This window comes from Colossoma macropomum, unplaced genomic scaffold (assembly GCF_904425465.1).
Source record: "Colossoma macropomum unplaced genomic scaffold, Colossoma_macropomum, whole genome shotgun sequence".
In the NCBI taxonomy this organism is placed as follows: domain Eukaryota; kingdom Metazoa; phylum Chordata; class Actinopteri; order Characiformes; family Serrasalmidae; genus Colossoma; species Colossoma macropomum.
In genome coordinates this window covers 12,061,320-12,084,217 of record NW_023494799.1, presented here as the reverse complement: position 1 = coordinate 12,084,217, position 22,898 = coordinate 12,061,320, and the positions used below count along the sequence as shown (strand labels likewise).

The 22,898-nt window shown below is 40.4% G+C and overlaps 2 protein-coding genes across 3 annotated transcripts in view; one reads left to right on the top strand and one right to left on the bottom strand.

Annotated features, from left to right (window-relative positions):
• grin3bb (glutamate receptor, ionotropic, N-methyl-D-aspartate 3Bb) overlaps nucleotides 1-7,019 on the top strand; it is a 104,221-nt gene extending 97,202 nt beyond the window's left edge. The window contains exons 7-9 of the mRNA XM_036587329.1: nucleotides 2,628-2,792; nucleotides 4,295-4,362; nucleotides 5,766-7,019. Of these exons, the coding sequence (XP_036443222.1) occupies nucleotides 2,628-2,792; nucleotides 4,295-4,362; nucleotides 5,766-6,321 (789 nt within the window). The 3' untranslated portion in view covers nucleotides 6,322-7,019. The remainder of the gene's footprint in view (nucleotides 1-2,627; nucleotides 2,793-4,294; nucleotides 4,363-5,765) is intronic.
• A 4,667-nt stretch (nucleotides 7,020-11,686) lies between these two features.
• Nucleotides 11,687-22,178, bottom strand: tmem259 (transmembrane protein 259). 2 transcript variants are annotated; one of them, XM_036587333.1, is made up of 11 exons: nucleotides 21,963-22,178; nucleotides 18,648-18,944; nucleotides 17,929-18,091; nucleotides 15,698-15,808; nucleotides 15,304-15,426; nucleotides 15,084-15,184; nucleotides 14,341-14,398; nucleotides 14,112-14,195; nucleotides 13,730-13,862; nucleotides 13,052-13,151; nucleotides 11,687-12,682 (listed from the first exon to the last, which is right to left on the bottom strand). In XM_036587333.1, exons 1-11 carry the CDS (start codon nucleotides 22,176-22,178, stop codon nucleotides 11,984-11,986), a joined length of 2,085 nt encoding a protein of 694 aa, XP_036443226.1. In that variant the 3' UTR covers nucleotides 11,687-11,983. The 2 variants fall into 2 exon arrangements, with proteins under 2 accessions (XP_036443226.1, XP_036443227.1); XM_036587334.1 differs by having other exon boundaries at nucleotides 17,983-18,091.
• Between the last annotated feature and the right edge of the window lie 720 nt (nucleotides 22,179-22,898).

Genomic DNA, 22,898 nt, shown 5'->3' with positions numbered 1-22,898 from the left:
TTTGCATGTTCTCCCCTTGTCAGCGTGGGTTTCCTCTCAGTCCAAAGACATGCAGTCAGGCTAATTGGACATGCTAAATTGCCCTAGGTGTGAATGTGTATGTCTGTCTGCCCTGCGATGGACTGGCGACCTGTCCAGGGTGTATCCTGCCTTCTGCCCAATGACAGCTGGGATAGGCTCCAGCACCCCACCACGACCCAGAAGGATAAGCGGTTTAGACGATGTGTGTGTTGAAATAATAACTTACTTTCTTGACATTTTTACTTAGTATCTCAAAATAATGACTTGCTATAATACAACAATGACTTTCAAGAAAATAGTAAACAGTAATTATTTAGGGATAACAAGTCTTTATTTTGAGATAATCGTTTCATTTTCAAGCATTTTGAGGTTATTTTGAAATATAAAGTCAAAATTACAAGCAAATAAGTTGACATTGTAAGTCATTATTATACTATACTAAGTCATTATTCCAACAGTTGAGTCCTTGTGCCTGTTATCCATCTTAAATATGTAAGTGACCACCAGCTTTCCTTTATCATCGCCAATCTATCTATCTATCTATCTATCTATCTATCTAATTTTTATTTAGATAGATAGATAAATAAACCTCTTTAAACGTCCCCAGGAGGCAGGAGGTAGGTTTTTGTAAACCTGCCTATTTGCTTCAACTACACACCTGGCTCTTTTTTTGTGTGTGTGTAATTGCTGTCCCATAGTTGTTGGTGGAAGGGGTAAGAGGAGCACATTATGTTGCAGTACATGCTGCGGGATTGTAGTGCAGCTCATTGTAAAACAGACTAATGTTAATAGAAAATTAAACTAATTTTGCACGCCTAATAGAATTATGCCATGAGCCAGACTTGGCCCGCAGGCCTTATGTTTGACACCTGGGAGCTAAAGCATGAGAGACCTAGACACAAATAGTTACATTACAGAAGTCATCAGTCAGCGTCAGTTGTCAATTAGTGAAGAATTTCAGAACTCGGAAGTAATCAAAACTGTAAAATTCATCCTTCATCTGTGTACCTGTGACAGTGTGACAACACTTTGGTATAGCTGAAAGTTTTTTCCTGTTTGTTCTCATTATCCAAAGATTTCTCATTCACCAGCTCTTCAGCCTGTTTACCCTCATGACATCGGACAGCCAAGATGCTATAAAAGCTAACATTGTTTCGTTATTTGTTGCTGTTGTCACTGATGATATATAAACAGTGGTTCTGTGAACGGTGTTATCGCCACCTTGACTGGTGGTGTGCCAGCAGTATGGCAGCGGCAACAAGTGTGACATCAATAGAATATTAACAGAGCCAATTATGAGGAGCCTGACCTCTTCCTGTTTCCCTCATTATATCAAAAACATGACTGGAAAACACCAGAGGGCACCTGCAAGTGAGTTCTCACTCAGCTAAAAACAAAGTTAAAATAGTTTCTAATCACTTGCCCAAAACTTTCCTTTAATTTTATGAAGAAGAAGGATGCATTTCACTAAAAAAGCAAAGAAAATTCACCTGTATGTTTCCTTTTTTCTTCAGCAAACAGGTTTTGGGCAGCAGGACGCTGGCTTTACTGCTACTGAGTGCTGATTGGTTGGCGAGTGGAGCAGCTCATTGGCTGTTCGCATTCACAGACGTCATGAACGTACACGAAGCACCGTTTTAAACTCCTGTAACTCTTATAACTATACATTCAAAAGCTCTTAAAAATATAACAGCAGGGTTCAAATGTTTTATGCTGCTCTGTGTTCAGGTAATGATTGTGTTCCTTTATATTAAAAATGTTTAAGCATTTATAAACTATGATTTTGCTCAAATGCTCCATCTTAACCCATTCATTTTGGACTTGCTTGGGAGCGCCCTCTAGGGTTTGAGAAACCTGGACGACATTACAGAGTGGTGATTCTGATAGTAGTCCTCTGATACTAAGACTAAAATGGTTGTGTTAAAAATGAACTCTGACTGTTTTTGGTACATAAACCTACATAAATGTCATAAGGTGAACCTCTGTGAAATAAATAAAATGCGAAAGGTGCAGGATATGGTCCCTTTAAAATCTGTAAGGGACATTATTTGGCATGGACAGTTTAAAGCTTCTAGACCTCTGGCGATTACAGAAAGCACACCGAGCAGCACGACGACTGATGTGAGCGTGGCTTCTTTTTCAATTAGCCAAGATGAATTTTTTTTTTCAAATTCCAATTAGTTCTAGTCAGTAGGATTCCTTCTCCATCAAAGCCGCTCCTGGGAGGATTCACACGAATCCCACTTTACCAACAAGACCTCAGCTGCCCTCCGAAATGGAAGGGATACAGTGCCCCCTGCCGTCCAGCCTGGGTATCACACGCTCTCTGTACAGGGACTTCAAAGGGGACTTTTTTTCCTCAAATGGATTTTAAGCTTCACGCCTGCTGACAAAGACAAGACAGCTGAGAAGGGCTGTGTCACAAAGCCTCCTAACCTCCTGCATTCATTCCCCAGCTTATGTCACGCATTTGCTGGCATGCTGGTTCAGAGGGGGCTGGAGAAGCAGTACAGGCAGTTCATTCTCATGGGTTTTCGCAGCGCTACGGGAGGCCTTTTAAAAGTTCCTGCTCAAAATAATTTCTGTGTGTCTTCTCCTCTGTCCAGACGTTGCAGATGGGCATTCGCCACTTCTCAGGGTTGTTCGTGCTGCTGTGTGTGGGCGTGACGGGGGCGTTGCTCACTCTGGCTGGAGAACACGCCTTCTACCGTCTGGTGCTGCCTCACATCCGCCGCCGGCAGAAGTTTAAATACTGGCTCCACACCAGTCAGGTGAGACTATAAAGACAGAAATGATGATTCAGTTTATCAGACGTTCTTTCAAACAGTTTGTTTCTAGTTTCAAATCGGTGTTCATCTTCTCTGGAGGGCTGGCTGCTCCAACAGGTCTGGACTAGGATGGTCGTAACTGCTAAGCCGGTCGTAACTAAGACCATTTTTCAGAGAGGATTTTACATCCATTGCACCAACCAAAGTTACGCCTAGGGATAGTAATGGACCTTCCAAGATACTGAAAACATTATATAAGCTTAATTGTAGGCTTATTATATACTATAAAGGCTTAATTATTTTAACCATTATCACCTCTCTGTAAAGCACTTTGAGATGCAACCGATATTAAAAATACTCTGTAAATAAAAAATATTATTATTATTATTACTGTTATTATTGTTATTATTATTGTTATTATTTAACCTTAAATATAGGCTTATTATATATTAGATAGGCTTAAAAATTGGCTTATTATATGCTATGTAGGCTAAATTGTACACCATTTATAGACTTTATAGGCTTAATTATGGGCTTATAGGGTTAATTACAGACTTATACTATAATAGGGTTAATTATACACTTATTATATACTATACAGGCTTAATTATGAGCTTTTTACATTCTATATGGGCCTACTTATGAGCTTATTATATAATATATAGGCCTAATCATGGGCTTATTATATACTATATATGCTTAATTTTGAACTTATCACATACTACATAGGATTAATTACAGTTGTATTATATATTTATATAGGCTTAGTTATGGGCTTATTATATACTATATAGGCTTAATTATGAGCTTGTTACATACTACAAAGGCTTAATTATGAGCTTATTATATACTATAATATACTTAATTGTGGGGTTAGTATATGCTATATAGGCTTCATTATAGGCGTATAGGCCTAATTATAAACTTATTATATACTATAATATGGTTAATTAGAGGCTTATTATATGCTATATAGGTTTAATGGTGGACCTATACTATATAGGCTTAGTTATCGGCTTATTATATACTATACAGGCTTAATTGTAGGCTTATTAAATTCTATTATGAGCTTATTACATACTACGTAGGCTTAACTGTAGGCATATTACATACTACAAAGACATAATCGTAGCCTTATTATATACTATATAGGCTTAATTATGGGTTTAATATATACTTTCTAGGCTTAATTATGGCTGTATTATATACTTTATATGCTTCATTGTAGGCGTTTTCGTATTTCAAGCTTCAAATCTGTGTATTATCTATATGTATTATAAATATTCTCAGGCTCAGGTTGGAGAAACAGCAGTGAGATTAATCTAAGAGTAAGAGTGCCACCTGGTGTTTAAATGAGTGCACTGAGACTGAGCTCTGACCGATAAAGCCAGCACAGCAGTGTCTCTCTATAACAAGAAGAAGACGTCCGCTGTCCCTCATGTAATATTGATTTTGAAAATTAAAAAGCATGGTGTTGATGTCTTTCATATTTTTTTCTTTTGCAGAAAATCCATAGAGCTTTGAACATGACTTATGAGGATGTTAAAAAGCAGAGGGCCAATGCTGAGAAAAGGTATCAGCCTTTTTCAATGTGGACATTTCACTTCATTAACCGAGCCTCTGCCTGTGTGTCTGTATCTTAATTTGTGCTGGGGTCCTTTGTAGTCTGTAGACATACTGAGTTTGTGTGGTGGCAAGTGTGTGTTTAGATTGGTTGTTCTTGTTGATGCTATTTAATGATACTGAGGAATATTGATTTTTGTGATGAATACTGGAAAATTTGCAAAACAAAATTTCCAGATGGACCTAATTATACACCAATCAGGCATAACTGTATGACCACCTCCTTGCTTCTACACTCATTGTCCATTTTATCAGCTCCACTTACTATATAGGTGCACTTTGTAGTTCTACAATAACAGACTGTAGTCCATCTGTTTCTCTGCATACTTTGTTAGCCCCCTTTTACCCTGTTCTTCAGTGGTCAGGACCCCCATGGACCCTCACAGAGCAGGTACTATTTGGGTGGTGGATCATTCTCCAGCAGCACTGCTGTGTCTGCTCCACTCAGACCAGCGCAACACACACTAACACACCACCACCACGTCAGTGTTACTGCAGTGCTGAAAATGATTCCACCACAATCATCACCATGTGATGAGCTTGAGGAACTTCTTCACAGGCCACGTTTTTGTTTCATTTTATCCAATATGTAAAACTAAATAAATTGCAATTGGGCATTAAAATTAGTAGAACAATGTCATATTTAAGTTTCTTCTAGAGAGCTTATTTTCTGAGACTATATTTCTCTTTAATGTTACTCCAGGTAGATTTAGTCCCAACTTGTTCAATTCAGCAATATGTTAAATATGTTAAATTCAGCAAATAAACTGTGCATTAAACTGTGCAGAAGTGTGTCTCTGTAGAGGATGCTAATTTTTTCACTTAGAAAATCAACAAGATGTGTAATTTGTCTAAAGGCGCCCAAATCTTTGCATACAACTATCTAAAGTTTACTTATAAGGTTACAAATTTAGCAATATGAATAAAATGCACATTTCTTTTTTAGCTCAGTAGCCCAGCATCGTCTATATCAGGCATGTCAAATTGGGGACCTTCTGGGCCAAAGTGCTGCAGATATTAGCGATTACCCTCATCTAACATTCTGAGTTCAGTTCATGAAGGCCTTGCTAATTAGCCGATGAGCTGAATCAGGTGTGTTTAACGAGGCAGTCTGCTGAAGTCTGCAGTGTTTTGACCCACGAGGACTGGAGCCTGATACATGTGGCCTATATATTCTGCTACTATGGAGTACAGTAAATACATCAGCAAACAACGGTTTGAAATACTGGTCAGTTCTTAACATCTGTCCAACACCAATATGTTTTTAATGCCAATGCTGACATGATTCTGATATCATTGCGCACCCCTATCAATTACTAACACCTTTGCTAATTTGAATATTTCTCCTCATAGCTGTAACATTCAAAAGGCACAGCCGCCACAGCCTCCAGCACCTGCCCCAGCTGTGTCCTTCGCAAAGTGGAACAACGCGAGCAGCCAAGCAGCCAAGGAAGCCAAGGAGGCCAAGGACAACAAGAGGGTTCACTTCAACCTGGAGACCCTCAATACCCGCCGCCTCCTCGCCCGAGTGGTAGCAGAGGGAGGTCAGGGCAGTTCCGGCTCTGGTTCTGGGTCCGGCACTAGCTCTGGGACTCCCTCTAGTAGAAGTCTTCTATCTCGAGTGTGTGAAAACGGTGGTCCGGTTCCTCTGCGGCCCACCACGCCTCTTCCTTCGTCTCCACCCTGCTTAACAAGCCCTCCCAGGGAAGGAGAACTGGAGGAGCTGCAGGAGAAAATCGAGGAGATCCGTGGTCAGCTGAGGACAGCACTGGCCCGCAGAGCCCAGCTTCAGACGGCTCTCGCTAAAGAGCGGGCGGCCGCCGTCACCTCGGCGACCCCTGAAGCTCCACCCACAGTCACCGCCACTATCTGCCGCTCCCTCGTCAAAGACCCTGAGGGGGAAAGGTGATGCCGTCGCTGTCTGGAGCGAAGGACAATGCGGTGAAGGACAGATGGCTTAGATATTTGTCAGATCCAGAAGCTGATGCTGTCGCTTTCTGGGGGGACGTAACGCAGTGAAGGACAGAAGGCTTTGATGTCTATTATATCCAAAAGGCTTTCACTCATGCCTGGGATCTTCTGCAGTGTTCATGCTTTGGCATCATCAAACAAAGGCACTGTTCTGCTTGTGAGAACAGCAGCGGGACACGATGCGGCCTGTTTTCTGAAGCGTCTGAGCATCTTATCTAGAGCCCCAACAAAGACTATTTATCCATGTAGGCAAAGGTGTCTCGAGAGCTGCGGCCTACAGAGACCCACAGCCCCCTGGATACAAGGCAGGAGACGACAGCATGGCTGGCTCTCCTTCTCAGTGGAGAAAATGCACAGAAATAGCTTTCTATAATCCCCCAGAGGACTATTTGCTTTACTCTGCAGATTTGTTTCTGTCTGATTTGGTGGTGGTTCGTAAGAGTACCCGTTCTGAGATTTGAAAAAATGTGATCTAAAATGACAATCTGTGGCACCAACGTGACAACAGAGATCAGAGGCAATGTGTTTGCTGGGTTTTAGAGAATTTTGTTCGGTTCTAAAGTATTTGATCTGAAATTATAGTACTGTTTAATTGGCCTGAATGTTTTTCACAAATAAAGTCTAACGTAAGAACGACGTGACAAATGAGCTCAGTTTTGTTTGTAGTAGCTAAGACCATGAAGAGGTCAGAAGAAATGGATATTATCTCTGAGTAGGACACATGCAAATGCTTACACTTCATCCTATAAATCACATTCATTCACAATCAGTTCACAATCAGTCCCATTTTGGGGCCCAAAATTCGGTAAAACAGGGCCACCTATGGGCCAAGGACATTTGATTTAGCCCAGTGGAAAGTTACCCCACCCCCTCATCCAGTGGAAGAACACATCTTATTTCTTAGTTCCTTACTTTTCTTTGAAAAATATTTTTAGTAACAAAACATAGTGTAATGTATTAAAATAAGCCTTGACCCTTGACACTTGGTCTGATTTGCTGTTTTCATATTGAAATTGCAATTTGCTGATACCACTTTACAATGAGATTAACGATATAAAGGGTTTTGAAGAGTTTAATTACACCTTAAACACCTTAAAAATCATTAATAAGCAGTTATCCATAATTAATTAAATAATAATAATAATAATAATAACTAATCAAAAAGTCAAATAAGTCAAAGTCAAAAAATCATTAAAATGCAAAAACAAATAAAAAGGGCAGTGGTGACCTGTTGAGCCCACATTCATCTATATCAGGGGGTCAAACTCCACTAATCACTAAAGGGTTCTGCAGATTGATGGAGAATGTGCTATATATGGTTCTAGATAGAACCTTTTTATAAAAGGTTCTTCTATTGTTATGATGTCAGGCGTGTTTCAGTAGAACCCTTTTCAATAAGGTTCTATATAGAACCATCTACAGCACATTCTCCATCAACCTGAAGAATGCTTTCATGATGCAAAGAACCCTATAAATCATGAAAAACAGTTCTTTGAATGTTCATGGTTCTATATGGAACCACTTTCTTTAATGAAGAACCATCCTTTTTAAGTACTAGAAATATATATATTGAACTAGACATCTAGCATTTTTGCACAAGTTCAGTAATCAATTTGGGGGAGGGGGGTGAGAGACACATATCTTTGCAGTGCATGCTGGGGTTTGTAGTGCATTGTGAGACGGGCCTGATCTGGCTCGCAGGCCTTGTGTTTGACACAGAGGATCTACACTGTTAAATGTCAGATTTTGCTGGTTATTTTAATTCGTCTTCGCCATCAGTCATCATTAAACCTGTCAGCTTCATCAGATCTTTATTAGATATAACAGGTCTTTGTTGCTCTTTTTATTTAGAAGTGCTTATGTGTTCATGACCTACTTAATAACCATTAATAAACAAATTTTAAACCATACATAAAACCTTTGTAAGAGCAGACTTTTGGAAATGTGGCACCCACTAATCAAAGCCTAGCTTGTAAAATGACTGTAAATGAGTTTTACCAATCAAAAGCAACCAGTGCCTTTGTACATGACAACACAACCACAGCTAACTGGAAGTCTGGCAAACTGTTCAGCATTCAGGCCTCAAAGCCAGGAAAAGTGGATTTGCTGGTTTTCTTGGCCAAAATAAAGTTAAAAACACTTGCAGCTTGAACTGCACTCAAAACATTAGTCAGAAGAATCACAATTGGACATTTTCAACAGATCGTTCAGCCATACTCAAAACCAAACAACTGTCACCGCAACACAGATGTAACAATTAGAGTGAACAGGTGATGGTATACTGATGAGATTAAAACCACTGGTGCGATGTTTCTTTTCACTGAGTTTAAAGATGAGGCAGTGCGACTTCTATGTAAAGAAAGCTCTTCAGTATTTAAAGAATAGTTTCTCCACATATACTGTAAACGTGCAAAAGTGTAAAGCTGATGAGTTGCTAGTTAGATATTTTGTTTTTTCGGCCTCCAATGCAAGAAGTTTGGGCACCGCTGGTGTAAAAGAATGACCACTGCACTCCAAAAGACTTCTTCCTCTTCTGATTATTTTGTTACCCGTGACTTGTCGATGCCTTAGTCCTTTGTCAATCCTGATTTATGACTCTTCTCTATTCCCGTAGGCTCATGTTAGCAGCTTGAAACATGAGGCTCACAGTAGGAACTGCTCAGCAAAGGGACGCCAGCCTGTTTTCATCCAAAATAAGCTAATGGTCATTGTGTTTTGTGAAGGTGTTGGAGGTATAAATAATGGTTCAGAACACCAGGCATGGGCTGTGCAAGATGAGGACTAGTCAGACAAGAGCTGGTTGGATAATGCTTCAACCATGTTTTTTTTTCCCCTCGCTAAGTGTTATTTTTTTAATAATCAAATCGTTCAGTGGTAGGAACCAGGTATCTGAAGTGTTTAATGTCTCTAAAAGCTCCCTCAAATATTCAGCTCAATGCCTGACACATTATTGTATGATAGTTTTAAAGGAATGGTTTTGGTCTGAAACAAATTTTTAAAATCCATTAATCGCGAAGACAAAAATAAAAACCCAAAAACCTTTTTCTTTTCAGATTTAACACTACTATCATCAATGCCTGTGGTTGCATTGTAGACTAGTAACACCTGGTTCCTATCACCACCACTGTAAAGAAATCCGAGTCAGTAAGTTTCTCTGCAATTAACCGTTTGACATCAAAACACTCTGAATGTCTTTATGTTTCAACAATTCAATTATGCAGACATTTTGGCTGACCCAACCCAGCATCCAAGATCCAAGACATTACGTAGATTATGGTACTTTGCTGTTGGGACAAAACTTTGCATCTGCATTTTTGTCATTTTTCATCATCTGAAAATACCAGCTGTTCTTTATATTGAGGTAAAATGTCATGGTGAATGGAACAGAAATTACTAGGCAAAAGTCATGTTCCATTCACTCCCATTCAAAGTTAAGTTTTTTTCCCCTTACTATTTTGGAGGTACAGGATTTTGTCAAGACAGGGACGAGAGTTACATTGTAGAGCTCCATTTTAAAATTCATAAGACATTCATAATGCCTGATGGCTAATACTTTTTTTACCTTGCAAGTCTATTTCAACAAAGAAATAACCACAAGCAAACATTCTGAGTGGAAAATCCTTTTGTCTGTTTATGCATCTTGTTTTTACAGTTAAATACATCTGAATGAAAGAGGAAATCTAGAACTGTGGCTTTTCTTCACCTAATAGACCTCGAAGGAAAGCAACTTGTCATCCTGCATTCTGACACAGAACGGCAAATAGGCACAGAAAAAAAATAAACAAGAGAACCGATCAGAAAAGTTCACTTGTGAAGCACTCATGCTGAAAACTGCTCTCAAACTGACTTGACATATTGCACACTTTTTTTTTCCTTTCTTTTTTGGATAAGACCGTCCCTCCAAATCCACTGGCATTTACTTTGCCATTTTGTTGCATAGCCTTTAAATGAAAGCCTGCCAAGAAAAGACATTGTGCTGTTTCCTCCCTTATCTCAGCCACAGAGTGAAGGTGATTTTAATCTCATAATCTGTTCACCGGAGTAAAGATTATTATACAAAATGAACTTAGTCTGTCAAGCCAGGAGGGATATTTGCAGGTGGGTTAATGGCTTGTCCTGTCCATGTGTGCTTGGGGTGATCTGTAAGGCATACACAGCTTTCTCAATTCAGTATCGCTCGGTTTTCAACTGCACAAAACATTGGACAACCATTCACTGACCTCTGATGATGTCTTTCTAATTGGTACTGATGTGCAGTGAGTAACACTTTGCATAAACTTTAAACAGCAGACGCATGATAATCGGATGCTCTTCTGTGACAGAACAGGCATCGTTATTTGATTTACACATGTAAGACTTGGTCTCGGCATGTTCAGCAATACAGATAGGAGTATCTGAAATTACTTCACTATTTTGTACTATGCTCTCACATTCCACATTCCATAACATTTACTATTTGGCAGATAAATAACAATATTCATACGGGAAATTTTAGGAAAACCCAACAATTAAGCCTGCTTTTATGATGTAATTATTACCTAAATGCTGTGAAATAAGCGAAGAGCAACAAACAAAAACGAGCAAGCATCTAAATGACAGTTCCCTCTTATAAGGCTATCGACCTAAGGTACCATCACCTTATAACGCAATTACCAGGTTTATGGAACTAAGGCAACCGTTTCTCAATGCCCTCAACAAAAACTCATCTGATCCGAAGGTCCACTCTGGGAAGAATATGACCAACCTCAACAAATACAGTTGTGTCCCCCAATGAACAACAACCACCAAGAAACATGAAAATGACCTCTAGGTGATGATTCTCTAGCAGGATTTGGTGGATGTACCTTTTTTGGGAACACGCAACACCCAGATGAGTAGATGTGAAACAAGCACAACAGAGTATTCTCGAATCGCTCTTCAACACCTGAATGTAGTCTTCAAATCGACTTAAAATGCAACGAAGCTCATTTTTTTAAAGCAGTAGTGACTGAGATTAAACATTCCAGGTGTGAGTGAAAGGTCTACCTTGGGTTCTTCCTTTCGATGGGCAGTCTGCTATTGCATAAAAACCTGTGTCAAGAACTGGAATCATAACATTCGCTGAGTGTTTGCCTGAATTAACTGAGCCATAATAAAGACTAGATACTCCTTTACATGACATGGACCAATGCTGAGATCTGAATGACTCAAGATGTCATTAGAAGTACTATAATCGTTAAACACGTCATAAGATGCAAACACACCCAGTCTTTCAAGAAATCCAACATCTATTAATCATCTCTTATAAAAGGAGGGAGAAAACACACACAAATGCTCTCCAACAGATTTCACCCTGACACTGTGTCTTTTCAACATAAATCGAGAAGCGTCTACTCTCACTTTACTCTCAAAGTCCCTAAGAAAACAAAAAGTTCCACCCCCCATTTCTTGACCAGACATTAAGGGGTGTGATTACATTGCGCTCCATCGCTGATGCTGCTCCTCTTCCTCCTCAAGGCCTTATCCGGATGCGTTTAGGGTGAAGAAGCTTGGTTGCTGCTAGTTGAAGAGGAAAGGAGGTGGAATCACAAGTTTGGAACGGGGGCGAACAAGCGCCAAGCTCAGGAGGGAGCTGTTGACGGTCCAGTGCGACTTTCGCCCTCTTTCTTGCCATGCCAGTCTGCGGCGTGTTGCCGCGTGTCCACTTCGCCTACCTCGGACTTTCTACAGTCTGTGAGGGAAGGACTCGCTCCTGCTTCATCTTTTTCTCCTCCTCCAGGAGGCCCGAGGCCCTGAGCACAGCCCCGAGGTTTTATCTCTGGATCTCCAGATGAAGTACTTTGACCCTCCTGGTTCTCGCCTGACGTGCTTTGGCTTTGACCTTGCGTCTCCATCGTCACACTCACACCAGTGGCGGAAGCTGGCGAGTCCAGCAAAGCGCTGTCCAAGTGTGGGGCTGACAGCGCCTCTGTTATAATGGCCTCTGTGATGATAGCCGCCGTCTCGGCCATCCAGTTCGGATCGCTGGACGTTGCAGGAGGCGCGGTGGGTGTGGGAAGGCCATTTGGCGCTTCTGCTTGCGGCTGGGCTGGAGCGGGCTGGTGGTCTTGGCCGTTGACTGTAGCAGGTGTAGCAGCGGCAGTAGCTGCTGTAGCTCGTCCAGCGGGGCCCACTGCGCTGGTGTTGTTGTTCAGGTTGTCTTGCAGCGCCGTTTGGTTGCCCTGTCCTGCTTGCTGATTCTGCAGCAGCATCTCCTGGATACGAATCTGCTGCAGGATAGCCGGCAGCTCGTAATGGTGGAAGAAGTAGATCATGGAGTGCTGGAGGTGGATAAAGACAGTGAGCAAGAGAGAAAAAACAGCCAAATAATTTCTTTGGTTGGGTTATGACAAAACATAAGGCATATACAGATTTTAATTATTTATAAACTAATGTTTGCCAATGTAAGCCAGTCCTGGGGGACCTACAAACAGTCTATATTTTTGCTCTCTCCTACCTTCCAGCACAGCTGAAACCTGGAATAAAGAACTGATTACTTGATTAAGGTATTCTGAGGACTGGCAAAGAGCAAAAATATGGACCATTTGAAGACTTAGTAGGGAAACGCTGACATCTAAGCACAAACGAACAGAATTAATTGTTTAATTTGCCATGCAAAACATTAATTCGGTTAGCCGAAATAACCTTACCTGAATGAAGAGCCAAGAAGTGACTAGAGCCAGACTGCTGTACTGCCCATTAAAGCGATAATGGTAGGCATAGAATGCAAAATGGTACAGATAAAAGAACCTGAAAGAAATAGCACAGAAGACTCCTCAGAGAGTGGCCATTCAGGCCTTAAAATAAAAGTGTCACATTTACCCAAAAAATAAGGCCAGAGCATGTGTGCGCCAGTGAGGAGAACTGAACGTCATACAGATAACCTCCAACAACATTTGGCCTTTACTGTTTGTTTATGTTGGTACAGACAAAATCAGAAACATTTTGTTTGCACAACAAGTTACAAACTGTTCAGCAAATCAATATTTAAAGATACCTAAAGCTAATGTGTTACATGCTGGTTGAAAACACAGCTAAAAAAAGTGTCATGACTGCTTCAAGTAAAGTAGATCTTTGCTCTGTGACCTTAATCCAGAAATGGATATTTTGCCAGAACACTTGAGGCTTGAAGCCTGAAAAGTACTGCCTTGTGCTCCTGAGCCGGTTCAAGGCTTCAGCTTTTGAGGGAATTGACTATTGGCCAGTGAGTTTGATTCAGGTATGTTCTCACAACTGTGCAGACCCTGTGGTTCTCCAGGAATGGGCTATTAAATGACAAACCGGATTTTGTTGTGCACTAAGGTACCAAAGGAAGACTGCTGCCATACCTGAGCCAGTGGCGTTTGCTTGTGTTGGTGTGGCAGCAGATTGCATCGTACTGGTCAGCCAGCCACACAATGAGGATTATGTAGAAAGCTGTGGTTGTGTCATTGAAAAACTCAGACATGATAGCTTCCATCCCTGTGGATGTGACAGAGAAAAACACCATGTTGTGCAATCAGTAGATCTAGATAATATGTCAAGACATAAGATGTGATGTCCCTGCTCTGACACACCCAATTCAAACTTATGAAAGACGTATTACTTAACGGCACACCCCTAGTCAGCAGTTAAGATAATTTATAAACACTGCACATCATGCAGCACATTTAGTACACGTCTGCTGTGCGGGATATGCAGGTGGAGTGACCTAGAGGTGCTGTAACCTACCAACAAGTGCCAGGATTACAGTGAGAAGAGGAGCTGCTGGGAAGGCGATGGTCATGTTCATCTCTAGCATCTGCAGAAGGTCCACTGCACACAGAAGACACAGCAGACAGCAGTCATTCAGTGATTTTAAACAAACAAGGACAGTCATAGTGACAATGATAATTACAGTTCAAAGTTAGTCCAATACTTTGCAGGAGTGGTCAATATGAGCCTCTGTTTGAAAGCTTACCTATGAAGACAAAAATCTGGTGGTGGGAATAGCGGAGCAGCATGGACACTGAGAGGGTCTATGTTGGATGAAAAAACATTCTAAATCAATATATACAGCCTCTGGTAAACCAACACGTACACTAACTCTCTCAAAGGAAAAGACATTTCTGTTAGCCAATGATAGTGTTTTGCTGGTCGCTGGCTCGCTTGTTATACTTGTGTTATTTATTACTCCAAACATCAAAAATCTAAGACTAGAGAGACTCATCTGGGAACAGAATTTTGGAACTGTAGAGAATCCAGCACCAAAAGCTTTAACAAGTTGTCTCTAGAAAAGTATTTTCACTAAAAGATAATGTCTGACCCCACAGACTAGCAGATTAAAGTACAGTTAGAACAGTTTTCCGCTTCTTACATAATTATTCTTTGTGAATATATGGTAATAATTTGTCTTAAATAGCAGAAAGTGGAGCAACATTAATCTTTCTTGCCTATTTTGGTGCACATTTACTCCTGCTCCAAAACAAAAAATCAAAAATAAGAACAGGTACAGTCTCTTGTTTATATTTTGTATGCATTTTAGCTCTTCTGTCAATTTAGTAGTGATTTATTTTCCTCTTCCGCACTGTTCTGTTTACTTCATCTGAAGCGTGCAAGTTGTACTATGCTGTCAGAGTAATCACAAATACCCAGCAATCAATTATACCTTTTCTGTTACTGCATGTGACAGAAAATGTCAGCCTTGCAAAGTAAGATACTCACGAATATCACCATAATCACAAAGGCAGCCAGGTAGGAGGTACGTGCCATCCACATGCTGACAAAACGGTAGTGTTCTCCCGAAACCACATTTCTTAAGAACCCTAAGCACAAACACAAATGATGTGTTTCAGTGTAAGCAAGAATGGACACACCAGTCCAAGCTGCAAAATGTAAATACGCAAGCGCACACAGTACAAAAAAACAAATAGCTAATAATTACCTTTATTTTCCTCATTTTCTGCTAAGGCCTTCACACTGGACATCAGAATGTCATCATAACCGAGGAACTCATCTAACAGGAAGCGACTAAAGCCGTCTCCAAAGCACTGGTCCTTCATTGGGTCTACGAACAGTGAAAAACAGTCACCAAACTGCTGGACTAAACTTAAAATTCAGTATTTTCAAACTGTCAGTTATTCCCTCTTAAGTACTCTGTCACAAGCCATAAATCTTCAGAACATGTCTTTATGTTTTTCCCAAAAATATTCACTACAGCACATGAAAATGAAAGGCTGCTGATGGCAGGAAAAAAAATGTTGGTAAAGCAACAGGATATTTCACCACTGTGGTAACTCTGACTTGCTATTTCAACAGGAGAGGCAAGTGGAACTCACCCAGGGTAACCACCATGACAGGAATGTTGAGACGCTGCCTTGTGGTTTGAGACAGCCGCAAAAAGCCATACTCCAGAGAATACTCCACTATATATTCCTCCTGAGGCCAAACTGCACATAGAAACAAAGAAACCCATCACATCTCCGTGCAACAACATGCAACATTTACCATTTACTGAACTCATACAACGGTTCCACCAAATGACGTGAGCTGAAGAACAGTCAGTTCTATTCTAAGGCATCTAGCAAAACTTCAAATGGTTCGTACAGTTCATAATACAAAATTACTGTCTCAAAGACTGCAGGGTAGGTCATGGCAACTTGGCAATATTATTGTTATGATATTAACAGTCTTGGCCAATGTTTTTATGCTAAGACAACAACTATGCTGCTTAACCGTGCTTAACATCCTACTTAATGGTGTTTAATGGTGCCAAAGCAGCTATCCACAAGGCAGACTCAGATACAAGCAGCCATTATCAGAGAACATCTCTATTTTCTATTAGCAATTTTGAGAAATGTATACTGCCCTACTCTACTGGCAGCCCGCATGCATGGTGTAAGCCTCCTGGAGACAATTTCTAAAGATCTAGGGCGGTATTACAGAAACGTCCCAAGTTAAAACCTGACAAGGTGAAGATAAGATTTTTTGCTAAGTCATATTACAGAAACAAATCTTATCTTAACTTAGGAATTATTCCTTATCTTACAAATCTTATCTTCTCAAACTACACACTCTGACGATACACACACAGTAGAAATGTAAATCCATAAACAAAATAGCATTAAAAATGTAAATTAGTTAGCTAGACACCTACCAATGTAAAAAAATAAACAAATACGTCAAAACAAAACTAAAGTGCACGGAAATTGTGACTGCTGTTTAACAGTACAATCCTGCTCCCCAGTTTCGGTTTCAATTTCCCCAAGGCTTTAGCCAGCCTGCTTACACACTAACATTATTACTCCTATTAATCAACCACACATTCAACTCAGTCTCTTCATTTTTCACCACCTTTGTTATAATATTTTAACTGGTGAATTTTCACTTTTAAAGAGAAACAACTGTTTTGCAATATGAATTTTTGTAACATTATTATGCTAGTTGTATTGAACATGTTATCCTGCTTGTCACAGCTGCCTGAAAACAATAACATTCTCTTTTTGTAACAGAATGGCGAACAGTAGAAATGGTTAAAACAGAAGTTAGGACACTGTTTAGGTTATTCTAAAGTTTGGACAGTATTTAGGAATTTTGTCGCATTAGGAAGTTTCTGTAAAACACTTTTCGTGTCTAGAGCTAAAATCAGATTATAAACTTGGTAACTGTATTAGCCACTATCCTAAATTCAGTCCTACCAAGGCTGTCACGGTGACTAAATTGGTAAGATTTCAGAGTTACGGCTCTGACTTTTTAACTCCATGAACATGCTAGGCAAATTCCAGCTATAGTACTAATCAAAGAAATCAGCTCTGTGCTTTAGTGAGGCTGAAGCTCAAGCATTATCTGTAGGAATGCACTGCAGCCCAGTTGACAGCTAGAGTGTGCCACACTAACATCTACACACACACACTCACACACTACAGCTCTCTTTGTTCCAGGGCTGATACAAGGCCTGTGAGGATGGCAGAGTGCCACTCCATCACTCACCATTTTAAGACCGCCAACAAAATCAGCAGCCTTCCTAGAATGTAGGTTTGACTGTCTCTGAGCCTACACTGCTAGAGTGTGATAAGGCATCTATACTGCATGCTGCTGACCTGGCACCAATGTAATGTGATTTAGTAGTGATGGAGAAAACTACACACACAAGCAAAGCTTCAAGGATCAAAACAGCCAAGGGTTTACCGGCGGACGAGAAATCTAATTACCATCTATGAGTAAAGCAGATCTGCAGTGGTGGAGCAGTTGGCTGACACTATTAGGAACGCACTTCAGGAACTTAAAATCCCTCCTTCCTGTAATCTCACATTAGCTACGAGTACAGTTTCCAAGGCTGCCAGCACTGGTCTGTGACGTGCGTACCAGTTCCGGGAAGGAGCGAGGGAGTAAGTAAATGGGGAGTTGTAAAAAAAAAAAAGTGAACGACAAGGTGGGGGCATCGTGGCCAGGAGTGGATGAAGGGAAGCGAGCGAGGAAGGAGGGCATGATGTCGCAGAAGAGGAGGAGGAGGAGTGTAGCGGGATGTCTACGGCACCAGGGTGAAAGAGGTAGATATGAGGAGCTTTACCTGCTCGAGTGAGCATCTCAATCTCGGAGACAGTCTCCTTCAGCGGCTGCATACCTTTAGAGGGCGCCTGGCTAAAGGAGAGGTCCTGCGTGTCGTTCAGGCCCAAGCCCGGGACACCAGCGCTCAGGGAGGGCTTCAGCCGGGGCTCAATGTCCAGCTCAAACTGTAGCGGCAAGAGAGAAATCATATGGTTAAACAGGTTGAAGTGCTGTTTTGATTCAATTTGTTTTACAATTTTAATATCACACCAGACAAACCATTCTAGACAAATGCAATCATATCTAACTCTTGTGCACAATGTAGACAACACTGTTCAATACATCCTTCACAAAAATGTAGCCTACAGTCCACTTGTTTTTAACTGAAAATTGCATTTGTTGCTGCTTTGTATATGTTTTGCCATCACTGGAATGATATTACTTTGGTTGATGAAGGTGAAAAAAGTATAATGCAAAAATTATTGTGCCATTTCTTCTTTCAAAAATCAAAATCAAATGCTACTTTGAACTGATTGTTTAATTTAAATTTTAAACCATTATAATGGGTTGTAAACATCCTCTTACAGCAGCAGTTCCTAGTACTTTTTCCCCCTGTTCTAACCCACCTATTTCAACTAAACAGGCAATTAAAATGCCCTTCCTGGTTGAAGTGGCTGTATCAGAGCAGAGAAAACTTTCAAATATGCATGTACATTTTGACATGTATTCCCAATTACTGACCCTGACAGAGCTGTTATCAAACATTTCCATGGTCATCTCCTCTTCCTCCTCCTCTTCGTGGTGAACAGGAGCTCGGCCAGCGTCCTCCGTGTCTCCATCAGGCTCTTTGACCAGACCCTGGAAGCCCTCAGTCTCATAGAATTGCAGGAATATGGGAGCACGGCTTGAGTTGCGTTGGATCTCCACGCGCAAGATACCGTCACGCGGCCACTTCTCACGCACATGCTCCAAGCAGTTAATGGGAGAACGGGAGAAGGCGATGTGGATGTAGGCCAGAATGAAGAGCACAAACAAGGCCTGCCAATGAGACGACATGATTAGGATGGGGTACACAAACATATACAGGAAAAAACATACACAATAAAACGAGACAATGACAACAATTGTTTCTTTTTGTCGATCACAATTTTTAAACAGGATTTGAAAATTAACACATCAGTATCATATGAAATGTATTCCTCTGACAAGATTTGTACATTCCATGCTGATGTAAAATTATTACATATTATTAATTTTTAGTAGTCAGCTAGTCATTCAAAAAAGTAGTTGATTAGTCACCATTACTATTTGAGGAAAAAAAAAACATGAGCATTCCAGAAGTCTGTGAAAAGTATTTTGTTAGCAACTTGCTAACAGGGGTTGGTTCTAGTCACAGATGCTGTGTTTTCCACTGCAAAAGACTTTTTGTTGCATTTCAGCAAATTTCAGCCTCAGCCACTCTAGGAAGTGAAGTAAGTAGCACTTTAAAATCATCTTAGCTCTCAGAAACTGACCTCTCAAAGAAAATTTAAACTAGTATAGAATTTGTAGCTAAACCAAGAAACATTCATGATATTGTATTTTTAAAACTTTATTTCTGAACTATGTTTGAATTTGTGGGTAGCAAGTAAACGATATCTTAGTCTGTTTGCCAGCCAGTACTCAAAGTTCACTTCATTGCTCATACTGCACGGTCAAAACGTACCTGGTCTGGCTACTTTCGGCTTTGTGTTTAGCAGAAAACTGATTTCTGTTCTCTCCTCCTAGCTCTTCACTGCTCACAGTGTTGACTAGTTTATTAGTCAACTAGTCTATGCAATCCCTGACATGTTCCCCAGGGGTTTATATAATATAACACCTGGGGCTGTCTTCTGGCCTCAGGATTGGTCTTTAAAATGAATCAGTTGACATTCATTTCTTTAATTATTTTTTCATTAGTAAAAAATAGATGCCTAACGGACGCCTCTTTGACTAACAGGCCCTCAAACATTGGAATCCCCCCCTGTGTAGAGCGCAATGAAAAGGTTTACATCTTCTAATCCTCAACATACTCCAACAAACCCAGTCCTTAAAAGGCTGGGACAGTAGGTAAAATGTAAATGAAAACATAAAGCTGTGATTGATAAATTTACTTTGACTTGTATTTGAATGAAAACAGTTCAGACAAGATACGTAATGTTTTACATTATCAGCTTCATTGTATTTTGTAAATATATGCTAATTCTGAAACTGCTACCAGCAACACTTTCTATAAAAGTTGTGACGGGGCAATTTAAGAGTAAAAACAAGTTATGTAATCATGCTGGGACATAAAAACAGCATAAAAGGAAAGGCCTAGGCCTTTATGAGCAAGGATGGATTGAGGTTAGCCACTTTGCCAAAAACACACCATTAAAAATGTAATAATCATTTTCCTCAGCGAGCGACTGCAAGGATTTTAGGTATTTCACCCTCTACAGTACATAACATCAGAAGACTCATGAAATCCAGAGAAATTTCTGTGTGTGAAGGACAAGGTTTAAACCACAAATAAACACCTGTGACCTTTGAACCCTCAGACAGCACTGAACTAAAAACCAGCATATTTCTGTAATGGAGATCACACATTGCTCTGGAATACTTTAGCAAACTGTTGTTTAAAAAAAGAAGATGTCGCTGTATCTACAAATGCTGCTCTGGTCAAGACCAGGATCTGTCATGGTATGTGCGGTATTAGTGAGTAACCTGCACATCTGTGAAAGTACCATTAACATATTTTAAAGCAACACATGGTGTATTTTAGGTTCTGTCTTTTTCAGGGACACTCATGCTTATTTCAACTACATGTTGTTAATAGGAAAGGTGTTGTAATACAGTGGTAAACATGCTCCTGTCCTAACTTTTGCAATGTGTTGCAGTCATGAAATTTGGAATGAGCGTACATGTACAAAAAACAATGAAGTTCAAGGTAAAAATATCAAATATTGTGGTTTTTGTACCGTTTTTAATTTAATACAGGTCAAACAGAATTTACTAATCACTGCTTTCTGTTTTTTTTAGCATTTAACATACTGTCTCAACTTTTTCGGATTTGGGTTTCCACATGACTGAATTTAAGGGACCACCCTGACCAGGCTCATTCACTGACATGCCACTTTCAAGAGCTGAATGTTAAGCATATGGTGATATGTTTAATGTGTGAACTGAGCTTGTCTGTCTAATAGAAGGTGGAACTGAGTTCCAGTTTAGAAGCATAATAACTGAAAGATGCCCCTCCGTGTTAGAACAGCGTTCTTATGCTGAGATGATAATTAAGGGCCCAGGTTCAAGTGAGGATAATGGTGGGTGCGGGCGGGTGACTTCAAGCTAAAGTCAGCTTCTTATTTGAATTTCCTTGTTTCACCTTAAATGGTGCAGCAGTGGTGCCTGAGGCACTTCGTAAAAAAAAAAGTTGTTGTTAACACAGTCAAGTTTGACTATAGATATATATATATATAAACAGTAATGAAAGTGAGAATTAAAATGATAGCAAGTATAATGCATCCATATCTAGGGCTTGTACAAACATATTCAGTGATCACAGCAGAAAGTGGGCTTGTTATTTGTTATCAGCATATGCTTAACATTCAGCTCTTGAAAGTGGCATATCAATGAAAACGAGTCTGGTCAGGGTGGTCACTTAAAATCACAGTCATGTGAAAGTCTGATTCCAAAAAGGTTGGGACAGAAGGTTAAATCTAATAAAAACAGAAAGAAGTGATAAATTCTGTTTGACCTGTATTAGTTTGAAAACGGTACAAAAACACAATATTTGATGCAGTAACCTTGAACTGCATTGTTTTGTTTTTTTATGTAACTATAAGTACATGTATAACAAATTTGATGCCTGCAACATATTCCAAGAAATTCTGGACAGGAGCATGTTTACCCGTTTTACATCGCCTTCATTAACAACCTGGGGCGCCAGAATGTAACTGCTGCACAATTTAAGGTGGAACGGGGGCAAATTTTTAACAATTTAAGGTGGAACGAACAAAAAGCTCGTGTGGGTGACTGAGGTAAACAAACAAAACGTACCTTCAAAAGCACGAAGAACTCGAAAATCCGCCGAAAAGACGGCGGGAAGAGCCTGGCGTAGGTGACTGCCATCTTAAAAAAGAGGGCATGAAAGAGCCGGTCCCGCACGTTGATGAGGGGGTTCTGGTTGAGGTTCGGGTTGCGCATTCTGTTGGGTCCGCCATTGTTGTTTAGCGGGACGTTGTTGTTGTTCAGGTTGCCCTGGTTGTCTGACATTTCTTACGCCAGTGCCACGACTTTAATAGGAGAATATGATGCCCATGTAGGTCATGCAGGGAGCAACGTACGCAGAGACCAACAACCAAGCTAGCTAACTTAGCTACGCTACTGCTCTCAGGTGGTCACCTCCGTCGCGTCAAGATTAGCCACTAGCTTGCTGTATTTTACATTAATTACACCGCACCAGACGATTCCTCACGACTGAGGCCTTAAGCGTGAGTTGTCGGCAATGGTAAAATCTGCTTCTTGCTTGGCAGCCAGCTATGACATGACTACGAGGTGACGTTAACGAGCAAAAAGTAAAAACAAGTAACGTTACTTATGCCAAGTTTGACTGGCGGTAAGTTAGTGTTAAGTTAGCAAAAACTGAACGGGAGGATGCCACACTGTACATGCACTCTCGAGTCCCAGTTATTCTCAACGGACGTTTTGTTTTCTTCTGCTGTTTACTAAGTTCTGTATCTATCTGTTAGTGTTCCCTAATTTCACAGAACACCCAGCTAACAGCACTATCGCAGGTGCTAGCTAACTCTACCTAGCACAACAGTACTAAAAGCTAGCTAAGTTAGTTAGCTAACTAGCGTTAACTCACATTTGTTCGCTACATTTACGATACTCCAAGTAGCTTTTACATAGCCTGCTAGTGTTGCTGAACGTCGACTGAAGTAGCGTTAACTAGGTTAGTCAAATTCGTAATGCTTAACTAACTATAATCTT

Bases quoted from the DNA above. Each gene is read 5' to 3' on its own strand.
- tmem259 (XM_036587333.1), bottom strand. From the start codon at position 22,178: ATGTCAGACAACCAGGGCAACCTGAACAACAACAACGTCCCGCTAAAC. The intron at 15,185-15,303 runs GTAATTATTAGC...GTTTGTGCTTAG, and splicing joins AGAAAATGAGGAAAATAAAG to GGTTCTTAAGAAATGTGGTT. The intron at 13,863-14,111 runs GTAGGTTACAGC...TCACATCCACAG, and splicing joins TGTAATCCTGGCACTTGTTG to GGATGGAAGCTATCATGTCT.